The sequence below is a fragment of the Schistosoma haematobium genome, chromosome 1, assembly GCF_000699445.3.
Source record: "Schistosoma haematobium chromosome 1, whole genome shotgun sequence".
Lineage (NCBI taxonomy): Eukaryota > Metazoa > Platyhelminthes > Trematoda > Strigeidida > Schistosomatidae > Schistosoma > Schistosoma haematobium.
This window is the reverse complement of record NC_067196.1, coordinates 62,058,324-62,077,402: the sequence shown is the minus strand read 5'-3', so window position 1 is coordinate 62,077,402 and position 19,079 is coordinate 62,058,324. Positions and strand designations below refer to the sequence as shown.

The 19,079-nt window shown below is 33.4% G+C and overlaps 2 protein-coding genes across 2 annotated transcripts; one reads left to right on the top strand and one right to left on the bottom strand.

Annotated features, from left to right (window-relative positions):
* Window positions 1–523: 523 nt before the first annotated feature.
* MS3_00001802 (uncharacterized protein) lies at window positions 524–1,823 on the top strand (the record flags this gene model as incomplete). Its single annotated transcript, XM_035731019.1, has 3 exons — window positions 524–976; window positions 1,016–1,324; window positions 1,386–1,823. 3 exons carry the CDS (start codon window positions 524–526, stop codon window positions 1,821–1,823), a joined length of 1,200 nt encoding a protein of 399 aa, XP_035588742.1.
* A 3,009-nt stretch (window positions 1,824–4,832) lies between these two features.
* MS3_00001801 (uncharacterized protein) lies at window positions 4,833–17,077 on the bottom strand (the record flags this gene model as incomplete). Its single annotated transcript, XM_012941338.1, has 4 exons — window positions 4,833–4,914; window positions 7,904–8,166; window positions 9,594–9,633; window positions 16,887–17,077. The coding sequence occupies 4 exons, from the start codon at window positions 17,075–17,077 to the stop codon at window positions 4,833–4,835; spliced, it is 576 nt and encodes a 191-aa protein (XP_012796792.1).
* Window positions 17,078–19,079: the final 2,002 nt, after the last annotated feature.

Sequence of the window (19,079 nt, the reverse complement as noted above, 5' to 3'; positions counted from 1 at the left end):
GAAAGCAGGAGATAAATAGTGTCGGGAAGAATATTGAGGAGCTGGAGAGTGAGATTGCGGCAATACGAGTGAATCATAAAAGGAGCGATAAATGTTACGCTTGTGGAGGGACAGGACATTGGAAAATAAACTGTCCAACAAGAGGAGCACGCAGATATTTTAGACGTTACAACGAATGCTCTTTCTATCCCAGGAATCTGGGGGTTGTTGCGTGAGTAGACAGAGGGGCAGTGTATACGAAAGTGAACATAAATGAATGAGGTTCAGTTTGTCTGATCAATACACTGCAGCAGTATCATTAATAGGCAAAGAGCGATGTAAGAGACCCAAGCTATGTACATTAGCTGTCCACACTATAGGAGGGCGTATGTTAGAGGTATTGGGGGTATCTAACAGTATCTTAAAAGTGGGCGATGTTTAGATAAATTTTTCGTTCGTGGTAACCACAAGCTTATCATGACCGATATTGGGAGCACATTTCCTAACAGAAGTAAAGACGATAGTTGACTTAAGAAGCGGTAAGATGGTCACGAAGTATATTTCATTGCCAATACACGAAAGTAGCGAAATGGCTAAAATAAGAGTGGCAGCGGATGTCTCGTCGAAGAAACCAAATATTAACGAGTTATGCACAAAGTATGCAAAACTGTTCACTGGAGATGGTGAGCCGTATGGATTTTGTGACAAAGTTAATCACGAAATCCCGGTGAAGGACGATCGAGTCAATATATTTGCAACGCGTCGTGTCCTGGTGCATTTAGAGGCTGAGGTAAATCGACAGGCTCAGGAAATGTTGAAAGAAGGTATAATTGAGGAAGCGGACAGACAATATAGCTCACCGGTACTCTTGGTGAAGAAACCGAATAGAAAGTATAGATTTTGTGTGGACTTCAGAGAATTGAATAATATAACAGACCCGAAACGTTGTGCAATGCCAATAGTGGTGGAAACATTAGATCGTCTACAGAATGCCATGGTGTTTACAGTGCTAGATTTACGGTCATGCTATTGGTAGCTGCCTATAAAACAGAGCGATCGAAGCAAGACAGCATTTACTGTACGTGATAAACAGTATCGATTTAAAAGAATGCCGTTCAGACTGGCGAGTGCACCGTTTACGTTCAGACGATTAATGACGCTACTGCTCAAGAATCTAGATAATGTCGAGGTATATGGCGACGATGTAGTTGTGCACAGCCTGACAGAAACAGATCACGTCAAGCATGTGAAAGCGGTCTTAAAGCGAATTGACGAATTTGGACTTCGAATTAATAAGGACAAGTCACAGATAGCGAGAAATAGCGTCACGTTGTTGGGACATAAAGTGGGAAATGGAGAAATAAAACCATTGCCGGAGAAAATTCTTACCATAAACAATATTGCAGTACCTAATTCGAAAAGGAAGTTGTGACAGTTCCTGGGAAGGGCGGCGTTTTAGTCGGTTTGTCAAGTTCAACGAAATAGCAGCATCCTTATATAAGTTGATGAGTAACACCAAGTTTACGTGGACTGAGACTGCCGAACAAACGTTCAACCGAATCAAAAACATGCTAAACGATCGTCGAGTGACGCTCAGACTGCCTGAACCTGAGAAACCATTTGCAGCGGCCACAGACGCAAGTGATCATGGTATAGGTGCTGTGTTGAGTCAGTCTGATAGAGTGGTGGAATATGCGAGTCGCGTTCTCACACCCGCCGAACAGAAGTATTTAACGATCGAAGTGGAGTGTTTAGCAATCGTGTGGGCATTAGACAAATGGACACCGTACCTTTTAGGTAGACGATTTCACATTGAGACTGACAATAAACCTCTGCAGTGGTAGAAAACAGCAAGAGACCCCGAGGGAAGTTGGCGCGATGGATGATACGTCTGCAAGAGTACGACTTCAGTGTTGGCCATGTTCCAGGAAAAGAAAACGAAATGGCGGAATACTTGTCAAGACCAGACATGGAAGCCGACCTTCCATTAACAGCATATGCGGTGAATAGTTTAGAGGAAGACCAATTAGAAGTCGTCCGGCAGCAGAAAGCTGACCCTGACCTTCGAGAGGTAATCAGAGTGACAAAAGAAGGAGCAGACGTAGAAAAGCGAACAATGGACAAGGAGGTAATAATTCTGCTTCGGCAAAAGGAACGACTGAGAGTGAACGCATATGGAGTCCTGACCTGGCAGGACGATGACGAGAATTGGGTGGCTGTGATCCCGAAAGGCTGGCGGCGTAAAATGATACACGAGTGTCGCCAGGTAGCACATACAGGCATCGCAAGAACGACGGATTTACCACGACAAAGTACATACTGGCCGGGCATGAGAGATGATGTGGCTGTTTACGTGTTAACTTGCCAGCAGTGTCAACTAATGAACAGCGATCGATACACACAACCGTCATTACAGTCAATCCCAGTAACCTAAGTCGGTAATCTATGGTCGGTGGATGTGATGGGACCGTTTCCACAGACGGCGAGCGGTAACCAGTACCTGCTAGTGATGACGGAACATGATACACGTTGGGTAGATGCCGTACTCATTGCAGACCAGCAGGCAAAAACAATGACCGAAGTGGTAATTCGGCATATTGTAGCGTGTTACGGAATAGCGAAGATGATAATAACTGACCAGGGTCTCTGTCTTGAAAGTGATGAGTTTAAAGCCCGTCTTAAGCAGTTCGGCATCAAGAGGATACGAACTACACCGTATCATCCTCAGACAAACGGGCTTACAGAGAGAAACAACCAGGCGTTAAAGGAATGGTTAGCATCTAAACGAGGAAATTGGGACAAAGAGTTACTATTGATTTTGCTGGCGCATCGTTCCTCCACACAAGGAACAACCAAGAATTCACCGTTCTTGCTCATGTATGACAGACAGCCACGACTTCCAATGCATAATAAGACCTGGCCACAACAACAGAAGTGGATGACAACAAGGTTAAGAAAACAGAGGAGGGAGGCAATAAGGAACGTGGAAAAGAAACAACTATCGGACGTAAAGAAGGCGGAAAAACAGAGGAGAACGTGGAAACCTTTTGCAGTGGAGGACCTAGTAAAGTGTAGAGGATGGAAAAGTAACATAGCAGGAGGATCAGGGTCGGGAAAGCTGATCCCAAAGTGGGAAGGACCGTACGTTATTACGGAGAGACGTAGCTCGGTTTACACGATCCGGAGAGAAGACAAGCAGAAGCGCGTAAATGCCAGTCAACTGCAGAGATGGGTTCAAGATCATCATGTGTGTGAGTCACGAAAAATACCAAATAAGACAGCGGTACGGTGATCAGAAAGACGACAATGACAACTTATTAAAAGGGAGGACGAGTGTGGTGCGCGTTACGTATACTGATATAAATAGTATATAATGCGAGTCAGAAGTGTAATGTCTGGCAGCAGAAGATGGGGAAGATCAAGAAAGGAAGAGCGGGGATAGAAAGCAGTCGGTATGGAAATGCAACAACAATGAAGTTCGAGACAATTATTGAACATTTTGCAAATTAAGTATTATAGTATGGTTTTTCTATTTTACCAAGTAACTCTGTAATTTTGTGCTAGATGTAATTCGGTTGTCCTGACCTGTGTTCTCCTTCACTGCGCTACGAAAGTGCCTGATGAATGTTTTTAGTTCATTTACATTTTACCTATCAAATTCCTGAATCCATTTACTTTGACATTTTTTGTTAACAATTAACTTCTACAAATAGCAAATAACACTCTAGTACTTTTATAAGATGTTGAGTTTTTACCCAGGTGGCGGATATTGTATTTCGGATAGAGAAATTTTCATAACTGATTCCTCTTCATGTTATGTCGGTTATTAGGCAGACAATTATTTGTTGTTATTCAAGCTTCCAACTACTGAATGTATTTTTTTGGTTAGAATTCATCTGTGATTACTTGCGTACTTACTCCTGTTACTCCTCGTGGAGGAGCATAGGCCACCCACCAACACTCTCCATCCAATCCTGTGCTGGGAAATGCTTTCCAGTTCTTTCCAGTTGCTAGTCATCCTTGTCATATCTGTTTCCAATTCTCTACGCTGTGTGTTCTTTGGCCTTCCTCTTTTGTGTTTCCCTTCACGATTTCAAGTAAGGGCAGTTTGATGATTTTCGTAACGTATGTCCTATCTACATCTAACGTCTTTTCCCAGTTTTCTCTTCATCTGGAGGCTGGTTTTTCCTCTCCCATGGAAGGCTGTTGGTAAAGGTATCTGGCCAACGAGCATTCAGTATTTTGCGTAGACAACTGTTTATAAATACTTGTACCTGTTTGACGATGATGGTTGTGGTAATTGTCTAATTTTCAGCTCCATATTGTAGAACTGTCTTGACGGTCGTATTGAAGATTGTGACTTTAATGTTGGCAGACAGTTTCTTTTCGAATTTAATTCAAATCCTCAATCTTAGGAATGTGGCCTCATCTATGATTAGTACAATTTTATGTCTTTTTTATGTAAGAAGGCCACAGGATTAACTTGACTGGATTACCTATTCTCTTTTAACAATGACGACGAAAATAACAAGTACACTACTAATAAATGATTTAAGTATTATTGAATTCTAATTATTTGATATTTCCCGCACCACCACCACCCCCCGTTTACCTGATCTTTTGATCATTTTATTATAAAACAATGAATAGAAGAAAATGAGGGTTTATATTCTTCAAAGAATACCATTGTATAATTTTTTTAAATGTAAACCAACAAAAATTACAATCAAAGATTGAGATTTATTTTATTTAATCCTAATGTATATCTATTTTAAATATATATTCAATATTCATATATAAAAGCTTCATATATCCAGCGTAGCTCTTTCTTAACATAATAAAATCCAGAATCATTATAAACTAGTTTTATAAATCATAAATGATTTCTTCTCAAATTTGAAATCGAGAAAATATTGTGAATCATGTGTAACACAACTAAAAAAGAAAGTAAATACACAGAAGATATACTGGAACAGGAGAAAAAAATACATCATTAATAATTGTATGAACCTATTCAAAGAGAATTCATTGAAAGTACTTAAAAATAAAGTAGATTTACTGTATATTATAACTTACAAATAATGAGTTAAATATCATAGTGAACCTAATGGATATGAATAGCATTGTTTACTCTATTTATAAATAGTTGTCTACGCAAGATACTCAACATCCATTGACTGGATCCCATCAGCAACAGCCTTCTATGGGAGAGAACAAACCAGGTTCCAGCTGAAGAGGACATTAGGAAAAGACGATGAAAATGGATAAAACATATATTACGCAAATCATCAAACTACATCACGAGGCAAGCCCTTACCTGGATCTTGAATGGAAGAGGAAAAGTGGAAGGTCAATGAACACATTACATCGGGAAATAGAAGCAGATATAAAAAGGATGACTAAAATCTGGAAGGATCTGGAAAGGATTGCCCAGGACAGAGTTGATTAGAGTGTTGTTGGGCGGCCTATGCCCCTCCACGAGGAGTAACAGGAGTAAGGAAGTAATTAAGTACTCTATTTAACTTATTTTTTTATGAAAACTATACAAGTGTGTTATAGTCACCAACGACGTTTTTAATCCAATTTTACAGATGTATTATTTTTCAACAATTTCAAGGCAATTCGAACATTAAATCATATTGTCAAATAGTAGAAACCTTCAACAGTAATTCAATAATAATGGAAATACAAAATAAAATTAAAACTACTGTTCTCCTTTAATATCAGTAAACACCACTTATCAAGCAATAAATCAGTGTCATCTGAATAGTGAGTTTCAGTATTGTTTTACTGTAATATAATGGTCTAATCAAGAGGTGAATCAGTATTTTTTTAGCACAATACAGTAAACATTTTGGGATAAAATAATTCTTTAGAAAGAGGTAATAAACTATACTATCATTGATATAATCACCGTCATACTTTATATCTTGGTAAGTTTGATAACAGTTCTATATTGATTAAATTTCAGAGTATAAAAAGAATGCTGAGATCATTTTCACGTAATGCTATTGTATACCTCTCTGAATGTATTTTCAAAAATATTTATCAAAAATGATTCTTCTGAAGAGATGGTTTGGAGAAAACATGTGAGATAGTGACAACAGTGTTTAATGAAATTAACACTATGATGTATTAGTGTAAACCGGATTGTTGACATGGTACTACGTAAATCCTTTAAACAGTTCATTCTGTGGCTACTGTTTACACTTGCCTTTTCGTTTTAGATCATATAGTAATCATTAGTTATATCATTTAAAATTTATCAATGCTGTTTCATTTTGAATCATACATTTATACATTCCTCCTTGCATAAAGAATTATAACGGTTTTTATTAGTTTACATTCATTTTTACTTTCGTCAGTCCAATACTATTTATTGTATTCCTTAAGTAATTAATAATAGATCAAGAATGTTGAAATGATGTAACTACAAATTTCGATAATGCGTAAGCATTATCAAATATCGTGTAGTGGATATACCTTATTGTTTTATAGTCATTAGAGTAAAAACTGAATTTATAAATTAAGAAGTCTGGATTTCAATTCAGAAGCCAAATGTTATTAAGTTTGCTGTAAGACCTAGAAATATGGATTCGATCTCATATATAATCGTAAAGATAAACTGTTAAGGAATGTGATCCAAGATTTAGAAAGAAAATCCATTCAGCATGCTGATTTTAGACTAAACGCTGCAATGGAAGTAGTCTGTCAATATTTTTCAAGAATGTATGTCATGGATATTTGTTCTTAGAAACTGTTTAATTATTATTCGTTACAATTTAGTGTGGCAGATTATATGTGTGGATTTCCTGTGTTGTTCTATTTGACAAAGTATCGAAACTAGCGGCGAGTGTTTCTTAAAAAAGTAAAACAATGAACAGCATGTAGGCGTTTACATGAAATGACTGAACATATGAAGAGACTTATTTTCTACAAAATTAAATATAACTATCAATGTGAATGTTGGACTTGATAATTTAGAATAAATTGAACATTGGATAAAAAGTTATTAATAAATATGGTTTTTGTTATATCTCAATGAGTAGAAAAATCGTGTTCCTGACGTTTCGCAACTGACTGTATGCCACTTCTTTAGAGTAAATAAATAACCAAAATAAAATTAGCTGAATTTTAAGTAGCACAAAAGAAACAATGCAGATTCTGTATTATTTCTAACTTTTTGTATGAAATACGTAACATTTCTGAGCTTTATTAAGAAGTCTGAACAAACTAGCTTCCAGATGAGAAAATTAAGAACAGGCGATGGAAATAGATAGGTTATACACTAAGCAAATCATCAAACTGCATCACGAGGCAAGCCCTAACTTGGAATCCTGAATGGAAGCGGAAAAGTGGAAGGCCAAAGAACACAATACATCGGGAAATAGAAGCAGATATGAAAAGGATGAATAATAACTGTGAAGAGCTGGAAAGGATTGCCCAGGACATGGTTAGATGGAGAATGCTGGTGAGTAGCCTATACTTCTTCACGAGGAATAACAGGCGTAAGTAAGTACGTAACTAAGAAATTTATATTAAATCTTTTCTCAACTGCCAGACGAAGTAGTATTACTTAGAAATATTTTAAGAAAGAACGACATGCTATTACTGTAATCTGAACTAATTAACATGTTGTTAAAAAGTACATTATTAACATCTATGAAATATAAGTGATGGGTTTTAAATTTGATTCAGTATTCTGATGAAATAGGTTAACTATAATACATTACTACGTTTACTTTATGTATAATACTACATTGCACAGATGTATTCAAATTCCTTTAAGTAATGTTCTGCTAATGTGTATTGACATTGCACAAATCCCAGAAATATATTACTGACCTATACATTTATACCATAAATCATTTCATATTATACCAAATAAATCATGAATTTATGTTTTAAAAAATAACTTACATACCTGTTATATTCATCACCTATAATACAATGCCATGCTGGTCCATATTTTATATCTAAATTTCTTTTAATATATGCTGTAGTATCTAAACTTCGTTGATTTAAACTCCAAAATTTCAAACATATAGAGATTATTTCATCTTGCATTGTTTGATTCATATCAGTATGACAAACATGAGCTTTTACTTCAGATGATTCTAATAAATCTATACTTGTTTCCATTATAAGTTTTGTAAATGGGTAATATTGTAATGCAATATAGGCAAACTAATTGTACAGTAAAACAATCAGATAAATTTACGTGATAAATTTATATTTACTGTGTTTTATTTATAATTTAATATGTAATTCAACTTTTTAAAAGAAAAAATCCTCCACTTTTAAACCATTCATTACATTATTGAACTTTATTATGATTCTATTTAGATTAGTAATTAATCATAAAGTTTAATAAGTGAATAATCATTAGAAAGATTATTGAAATGATATAATAAATCACTAATTCTTGATGACATTATGAACTGATAATGAACTGAAATGAATACATTCTTTGATAAGATAAAAGAATAATTCACGTTATGATAAAGATATATCAATATAAAGTTATTTCAATGGTTAATATCATGAGTCAGTTGAAGCTAGACCACCATGGAAAACCTGGAAGCACTGGACGCGCGCGAAACCAATAGATCCTGGGTTCGAATCTCACAGGGGGGTGACGTCGTGGATGCACACTGTTGAGGAGTCTCACAATAGGACGAAACGACCGTCCAGTGCTTCCAGGTTTTCCATGGTGGTCTAGCTTCAACTGACTGATGATCTTAACCATTGAAATTACTATAATATCCACAAAATCCATCTGTTAGAGTTATTTATTTTTATTTAAAGAAGGAATGAATTGAGTGAAGAAATTTCTTCTCAATTAGTTTTACATCATGGCTCTACACGAATATAAATATATATGATTTATAATAATGAAATAATATTCTTCAAGTGGATACAATACGTGACAATTACATAATCATATTTCGATTATAAATTAACATTGAGTAATTGGAAGAAAGGATTAATAATAATCAAAATAATCATTCGGAAATCAAGAAGTTGCTACGTTACATAATATATGAAAAGGAGAAAGAACAGAATATTTTGATGAATGGTCAGTAGAATAGTAGTTATGTAAGAATCAAGAGAGGAATATTGAGAATATGTAAAATACAAAGTTCGAAAACAAAAACAAAATGGAAGAAGCACGAAAATAGTTTATCAATATTCTGCTAGAAGCGCCCCTATACCGATAACCAAGGTAGTTAAAGTGGTTGTACAAACTTATTTTGGATGCAAAGGTTAGGTTTGTGAACATGGATTGCGATGGCTTCAGTACTGTGCAAAAGACGCACTCATAAACCATATTTCATCAAATTTGCCACATTCTCTTACTTCCAATTACTCAATGTTAATTTATAATCGAAATATGATTATGTAATTATTACGTATTGTATCCATTAGGTGAGTGCTATTTCATTATTGTAAATAATAAATATTTATATTAGTGTAGAGCCATGATGTAAAACTATTTGAGAAGAAATTTCTTCACTCGATTCATTCCTTCTTTAGTTACCAAATGTCAGCATGGGAATTTTCATTATATTTTTGTTTACATAAATTAAATTAAACTTACCAGAGTTACTAACTACTAACTGATCCATTAATGATAATGTAGAAATGAAACTTCTAACAGGAAAATAAGAAAAAGACAAATTATGTTGTTGATGTACACTTCTGAGGAGTTCTTTAATAGGACGAAACGGCCGCCAAGTACTACCAGGTTTTCAGTGTAGGTCTAGCTTAGATCGACTCATGAATTTAGCTATTGAAGACTTGTCTTAACAAAATATCAAATATCATTTATCATGATTCAAGTTTTTATTGTTAATCTTGCTCTGACGTTTTTAATTTACTAATATCGAGATAAGCTTTTTAACGTCTGATTTACTGTATAAAGTCTTCCTTTGCTTTCAATACTATTGAACACCGACTTTGGAATTTTCAAATTTCTGTATACTATCTCGTAATTCAATCTGTTCCCCATTAATATTTTGTCGACTCTTGTGATTTGACTAGAATTTATAGGACTATTCGCCAAGTATATGGTGATTCTTTCAAATTTTACTGACTATGATAATATAAAGACATTTTAATATTTTGCAAACAACAGGTAGTTTATGTTCCATCAAATCAAAACCAACTAATGTCTTCACGTCCTTATTTCTGTATGTCTTTTGATCGAACTAGGTGTTTCTATATTAAAATTTACTCACAAAAGCAATAAAATTGTGTTTAAAGAGCACATACTAAGTGATTAAACAATTGAAATGATATAGACTTAGAAAAGGTCGAAAATTATTGGAAACAGAATTATCTTAAACATATCATAAAAATACTTCAGTATGTTGGTGCGCGACAAATAATTCTGTTTACTTTCAGTACATACAAAATTTGATAATATTCATTACTTTCTGTAGTAAGAAAACAAAAATCGGCTGGAAGATTTTACGGTTTGTTTATTTAAGTTCATTAAGTTTGATGAAGTTTAGTGTTTAATTAAATGTAATCGTTAATTCATACGGCTGTGTTAACTAAATACCCAACAACAATTAACTTTAAATTGAAGACTAAATTGTGTGTACCGGCACTAACTGGTGCTTTTCATCTGATACTTAATTCAGACAGAATCTTAATCACCAAATTGATAATTTGATGACTAAAATAGAATAACATTTAACCAACCATCAAAGATGAGATTTTATTAATGCTTTATAGTATTGCTTTTATCAAATATGCGCATGTATGTATATGTATATATAATGACTGATGAGAAATAATTCTTATTCAAATGTATACGCTGAAGTACATTTGCAATAAATTTAACGTTTTTGGAAAAAAAGTCACTCAAAGTACTTTACCATAAATGTTTCAGTTGTTATCTGCAAATTAAATGTTTTCGGATGTTACTACTAACCAGTAGAATAGTATTATGTTATAAAATTTTCTCTTTTAAAAGAAAATATTTGATTAATCAACTGATTTAGTAGATAAATTATAGCTGGTGGACAAAGAAATCTTGTAAATTTATTGCATACAGTTATGTCATGACTAATGCATATGTAAATCTTCAAATATGGTACTTTAATATGTTTGCTTCTTAAAATCAAGTAAGTTTATCAAGTATAAACAAAAATACAAAGGGATTTTGTGTATGGAAATAAGGTTAAATAAAACGTCAAGCAAATAAGAAGCGGTAATTTAAAATACAATACAAAAATGATGAAATGTAAAACGAGTAATAAGTTTGTCTAGAGGTCAGTCACTTGAATAGAGACCAAAGGTTTTGGATTCAGTCCCCTGTTAGATCATGGATACGCAGTGCTATGGACAACCCTCATGGGACGAAACAATTTTTTGGCTCTTTCTGATTTTCGATAGTTGCAAAACTAATCATTTTGTGATGAAAAATGAAAATGGCTGCAAATATGTGTGTGGATACATTACAGGGAATGAATAGTACTTCGATAAAACGAGTCCTCAAATACACATTTCTAATCGTCTCGACACATTTGAGAAACTGTTTTCTCATAGCTGTGACAGGACCTGAATCAACTGAAACTTTCTGTTTTGAAATCACTCCCGTCTTTAAAATCATTGTTAGTCATTATTGCATAAATATTACTGGGTCTTAAATGGTTTATCTCTAAAAGAGAAAACTTGAAATGTTGCTGTATTCACCTAATAGCGATAATGAAAAGGCGATATTACGTAAATCTGTTTTATATTAGAACTATGATATAATTATTACGGGAGATCGAAGCAGAACACGCGGACCTTCCTATAAATTTCATTCCATCAACGATCGGACATCAGACAAATCAAGTGTGGGAAAGCAGCAGGACTTGACAATATATTAGCCGAAACACTCAAGTCAGACATAGAAGTAACTGCAAGAATGCATCACGTTCAAATCAGGAAGATTTTGGAGGAAGAACAAGTGCCGATGGACTGGAGAGTAGGGAACCTCATCGAGAAAAAAAAAGTAAGGAGATTTGAGCAAGTGTGAGAACCACAGAGGAATCATACTACTATCGGTACTAGGAAACTTTTCCAACAGAGTATTGTTGAACCGGATGAAAGATTTAACAGTTGCCCAACTTGGAGATCAAAGGGCTGGATTCCGTAATGAATGGCTGTGCACAGACCAAATCGCGACATTACGGATAATCGTTGAGCAATCAACTGAATGGAACTCGTCACTATACAACAACGTCCTTGGTTATGCGAAGGCGTTTGACAGCAAGGGTTGGAGAACCTTATAGAACATTCTTAGACAACGTAATGTGTTTACAAAGATCGTCAACATCATCCGAAATTAATATGACGGACAACAGTGTATAGGTGTGCACGGAGGACAGCTAGCGGGCTCACTCCAAGTGAGGACCAGTGTCAGCAAAGCTGCTATCTCTCCCCCTTTCTCTTTCTTCCGGTGATTGGATGAATTATGGAAATTCCCATGTTGACATTTGGTAAATAAAGAAGGAATGAATCGAGTGAAGAAATTTCTTCGCAATTAGTTTTTCATCATGGCTCTACGCTAATATATATATGATTTACAATAATGATATAATACTCATCGAGCGGATATGTTACGTAACAATTGCATAATGACATTTAAGTTCTATTCTCTCTCACGTGGTTGACACAGGTCATCAAGTTGAATTGAATAAAGCTTTTAAGGTTATCTACCACATCCCATCAAATTTGCCACATGGTATATGAGTGCGCATTTTGCACATCGCTGAAGCCATCGCAATCCATGTTCACAAATCTAACCTTTGCATTCGAAAGAGATTTGTACAACCACTTTCGCTGCCTTGGCCGTTGGTATAAGATTTACCTCAACGGAACTATTTTTCGTACTTCTTCCATTTGGTTTTTCTCTTTTTTTCAATTTTTGTAATTTTTTTTTGTTTTTGAACTTTATAATTTCTCAACATTCATCTCTTAATTCTTACGTAACTACTATTCTATTGACCATCCATTAAAAATTCTGTTCCTTCTCTTTTTCATATATTACGCCACGTAGCGACTTCTTGATTTAATAATTACTTTGAATAATAACAATCCACTTTCTTCCAGTTACTCAATGTTAATTTAAATGTCATTATGTAATTGTTACGTGACATATCCACTCGATGAGTATTATTTCATTGTTTTAAATCATACATACATAAAATCATGAAGACTCTGAAATCTGAGGGGAAACACGGAATAAAATGGACAGGTTGTATGTAAGTAGACAACTCAGACTTCACAGATAACTTAGCTTTTTTATTCAACACACACGAACAAATGTAGTTGAAGGCAACTAGCCTGTGAAGCGGTAGCCCTTAATATGCACAAAGGTAGAACCAATATCCTCAAATACGACATGTAGAAAAACCCAATCACACTTTATGGACAAGTTCTGAAAGAGGTGGGTACTTTCACTTACATGGGCTGCATGATCGATGACCGATGAAGATCTGATGCAAATGAAGAACATACGGAACTAAAAAAACTGTCTATAAGCCAATATCAAAGTCACAGTCTTAAATACGTTTGTCAAGACAGTTCTACCATACAAAGCTCAGACGCGGAGAACTGCCACAACCATAATCGAAACGGTACAAGTATTTATGAACAATTGTCTACAGAAGATACTGAATATCCGTTGGCCGGATATCATCAGCAACAGCGTTAATTTTCGCGTCATATTATTTTGCGACTAAAACGGTTAGAGAATGCAATGTTTTTTCATCAGAAAACGTTTCTTAATAATTTAATAATACATTGGTAAAAAACCTTGTATAGTTGATCCCCTTCTTATTCTTAACATAAAAGAATGTTTCAATCAAGCAAATAATAAATAATGTGAGATCTCTGTCTTACAGCTACCATTCAACTGGTATTTCAAAGACAGTAAATTAATTTATTTATTCAGCAAATTGTATCATTTCTTTCCCGAATCCACAATACGTTTTGTCACTCACACGATTATTCATTATTGAATATCTTCCTAGAAATTACCATTATTCAACTGATCATAATTACGTAGTTTGTGTTGAATCTGTGTTTGTTAGTGAATTTCTGAAAAGGTTTGCATCAAAGAATGTCTGGTGCCACTATGTTTTAATATACTAAAAATGCATTAGGCACAAATCAAGACAACACGCATTGCTTTCAGCTATACTACATGGCTAATGTTATGTCTGTGTTGTATGTTGAACGATATCACGCGCCTAAATCGCCATTCACGATAGCCGGTAATGATTTTTCTATCTCGCATATGATGTTTTTGACTATAGTCTACAATTCTTACACACCCAGCCGTGAGCGCGAAGAGACGTTTTTAGACAGTCTTCTATTAGCATTATGTATCTACCGCCCAGCCAGCCAGCATCTTTCTCAAACACTCAGCTTATATACAACACTTATCAGACCACAAACCACACTGATTAATAAATCTTACTTTGAACACAACCAATCAATAAGTAGCAGAGAGCGATGCAAATAGTGCATAGTTAGTTATAAATAGTTAAGAAGTAGTAAGACGCAAAACAACAGTTAATAGGTCTACTGGAAAATTACAATAAGAATTGTGCAAAAATACTATAATACAGTTATCTAGTAGTTATACAGTGAGATTATATATCATAATAATAACCCGTAAGATATTTTCAAAGATCTTTACTTTTCCAACGTTCCTTGTTTTACAACAGCTACAATCGATAAAGTATGTTAAAGAGAAGCTGAGAATTTAATATTTTACAATCATCAAGCGCCTTAGCAAGCGTCTTTCTTTGTAGTTTGAAAATGGTTAGAATTAATCAATACGCAACCCATTCCTAATAGGCCTAGGCCATAGTAACCATGTAATGGAATTGAAAACAGTATTGTACGCCTAAATGTGTCAGTACATTGTAATTTTGAAAACTTTTCTGACTCACAGATTAAATGGTTTAGGCCATAAATGTGACTTTACTGCACATTTGTTTCACTTGCTTAATTTTTATTAATGTGAAAATTATTAAACATTGTTTTGCAACGAAAACTAGGCAATATTGCTGAATTTCGCTGCAGTAATCGTCAGTAGAAAGGTTTACATAATATCTGTCCATATATGAGGTGTAATCGTTGAAATATCCAGCGGGTTTTTAGCATTTTTGACTTAAAACTAATTATCAAAACTAGTTACAATGAAAATCAAGAAATATCTAACTTATAAGTTCGGTTTCGAATACAAATTCAGCTTATTTTTTCAAAGTGTTTATTTCAGTGATGTTTTGTATTAAACGTATTTTGATTAAAGAATTCTTAGTCTTCTTTTTCTTTCATTAAATATCCATAACTTCCTAGTAAATCCTTCATAGTTTCAATAGTTATTAGCCATCATTCCAACCTTCGTTCAACACTGTGAGTCATTATAATGTCATCATGTCTATATATCTAAATCGAATGTTCTATCGAGGATATTTTTGTACCATTCAATTACTTCGCATATATTTATTTTATTTATAATCGGCAAATAATTCTTTTTTATGATAACCTATGACTGTTAGTGTTTGTTCTCCATCCCAATACTTCTTAACAAACAAAACAATCACTTCTTGAATAACTCTTTGAGTTAAACACTGTTGGATGCCAACTCAGTGGTCTAGAGGTTAAATGTTCGTGCACAATATTGATAGGTCCTGAGTTCAAATCTCGCGAGACCTGATCGTGAATTCTCACTGCTAAAGATTTTCATGCTAAGACAAAGCGGTCATTCAGTGGTTCTAGGTTTTTCATAGTGGTCTAGATTCAAATAACTAAAAGAAGTGTCAAGATACAGTGTTATTCTCCCAAATATTCTCTATCGTTCGGTGTGTATGTTTCTTATCAGTTCCATCTGGAACAACATATCATTTCTCAAGTGTTAAAAATTGTACATACACTAATCATTGAAATATAATAATTACCATCAAAATAAGTTTTAATATGTGAAATAAATAGCCAAGAAATAAAAACACTCAATATATTAAAACAATAATGATATATTCCTTTTCTTTTCAATTACCAACATAAAATAATGCAATCAATGAAGACAAATATACGAAAAGTCAAGTACATTGAATAGGTCCATAAATTTGTATTGTTCAATATAATTATCTTCATAAGTTCTTTTATAAATTATTCTTTTATCCAGATTTAAATAGAAGGAATGCTCGATCATCCAAATAGAAATATATAAAATTATGTGTTTCATGTGTTACATAACTTTATTATGTAATGATGAATAAATAAAAGGAAAAGAGAAATAGAGAGAAAAAATGTATATTTAATTATTGATATAAAATTATTGAAAATTGAAAGAAATAGTTCCTAATATATCGATTTATAAACCTGATTTAAACGATCATGTATAGATTAGTTTGATTGATAGTTTTTGAATAGTACATTTTAAGAATTTGTATTATGGAAATTACAAGTTATATAAACAAAGATGAATAGTGGTTTTTAGTGGAATCAAAAAAACGTGGGTTACATCCTAATTTGTACTCGTCAGCTAGATGTACTCAGAGTTGATTTACACTCTGGGACTTGAACCCCGGTACTGTTCACTTTAAACATATTATCCACTTAATTACTGACCCTTAATAACCACTTACTTGTACAAATAAATAATACAGGATTGAAATTACAGTTTAGGGTTCAATATTATCAATGAAGATTACATTTTGAATTGTAGAATTATAACATTTTATATATGTACATGTATAGACCTATACATAAATGTCTTGTAATTTCTTAATCTATAAAAAGTGTTGAATTGATCTTATTCAACAAATGTTTCATTATTAATCATGATATATATATAAAATATGATTTATTCATTCATTAATAATTAAACTTACCTTCCAAAATTTCGTCCAACAATACAATGCCATGTAGGATTATATTTACGATCAAATTCTTTTTTAATATTAGCAGCTATATCTTTTTCTAAATCATGTTTATCTAATGCACCAGCAGCTATATGTATTGCATCCTCTTGCATTTCATTACTCATATCAGCATTTTTAATTACAGCTTTACGTTCACTCATATTGTAATAATAATAATAATAATTTTAATTGAATTCAAATACAATTATTATTATTATTGTTATATAATTTAGAGAAATTTGTACAATTTTTATAGTATTTATTTTATATTGTGTTAACTTAGGGTATTCATAATTTCTTATTTCATATTAGTAGCATAGCTTCAAATGAATAAGCTATTATGATTTAATGAATTAAATTGTTCATATACATGTATATATATTTATATATATACATATCTAATATGATATACACAACATTCAAATGTGATTAGCTTAGAGTTAAATAATTTATTTAGGATAGTGATAAGATTGATTAATTAGTTAAATGAATTATTAGACAATGTTAATGAGTTAATTTATTAAATTACAAATATGTTCATTTGTAAACATGTGGAAAAGTCTATTTAAATAATAATAATGATGATGATAATCATTCAGTCAAGTCAGTAACAACGTAGAACTTCGTACGTACGTACAACAGTTCGAGTTGCCATACCACATGAGCATAGAAATGCAGTTGTCGATTCAAATCCCGTAGTGGTAGAGGTAGTAAGAGTATAAGCAGTAATCGGAAAGATTAGGGGTTGAAGGTGTTATTTAAAGAGTATAATCCAGTGAAATAAATTTGGGTAGAGAAAAAAAGACAAGGAGGAATCAGGAGATTAAAATTAGGGAGAACACAAAGAGTGGATGCACTTGCGCCATTGCAAACGATTTTGAGCCATGTCATTCAGGGTCTCTAACCATCGGTTGCTATCATGATAATGATAGTAATAATAATGATGATAATAAAGTGAACAGTTCTAAGATGAATATGTTCGTGAATTGTTAACTTACATGAAAGCAATGAATATTTGAAACGAAATTAATTGTTTCTTAGTTTAAACATTCTAAGATGAATGAAGTGAATAAACCGTAGTGGAATTCGAGTAATGTTTCTGAATTTAGATAATGATCATAGAAGAACGAGAAACGTTTCATAATGGTTGAATATATATATTGGTGAGACTGATCTGATACAGCGGGCATATTATTAACACCTCAGCGAATGTGTATTATGTGTGTTACAATGCATATCTGTTTCTTATAACAGAGAGGTAAGATTCATTACTACTGAGCGGTTTGAAACGCAAGGGCATCTTCGAAAAGAAAATTTTCACTAGCCCTTTTTAAATAATACTTGTTGATGTAAATATGTTCTATACCCTATCAAGTTAAGAATGTTATAACTTCAAGTTTCATTGTATTGAATTAGATCAGTCAATGAAAAATAGTTTATTGAAAATCTTAATGAAACAGGTTAGATTTACTTTAAGACTCAGCTTCTATAATAGCATGAAGTCTTTGTTAAATGGATTTATGGTTTAAAGTAAAATGATTCAAATGGAAACGGACTGTAAAGCACTGTTAAACAGGTTTCGAAGTTTATACCTGGTGAAAACACTACTCAGAATTAAGGTGGAGTATTCTAGGATCACAAACGTTATTTTCATAAAAGATGTGGGTATACAAGTGAAAAGTCGTTGAGAACTTGTTGAAATTTGTTCTGCGAAAGACATATCGTAGTGATATCTGAGTCCACTGAATGAAAATTAGATAGGACCTTACCGTTTATATCGTATATATCTGCATTTAGCAGTGCTAACTTACAAAACCCATTTTGAGCTTCATAAATAGTCTTTATCAGGTCTCATGTAGATACAGTTTGTAAATCGTTTAGTTCATGAACTGATTATTAGTAAACTACTTTAAGATCACTTGTTTGTCTGAGCTGGAACAGTTGTAGATTTCGCCTAGATAAGCTTGATAAATCAAATTAAAAGGGTTATTTCACGGTTTCTCTAGTTTAGTGTAATCAATTAGATCCAAGCCCACCTACTCCATGACTCCTTGAAATCTTAATGGAGGTTGTGGATTCAGTAATTTGAAGATAAGTGAAAGAAATAGAACGTATGGTGCTGTTAGTCATATGTGTGACTTAACAGAAGAAGTGTTCATTTGA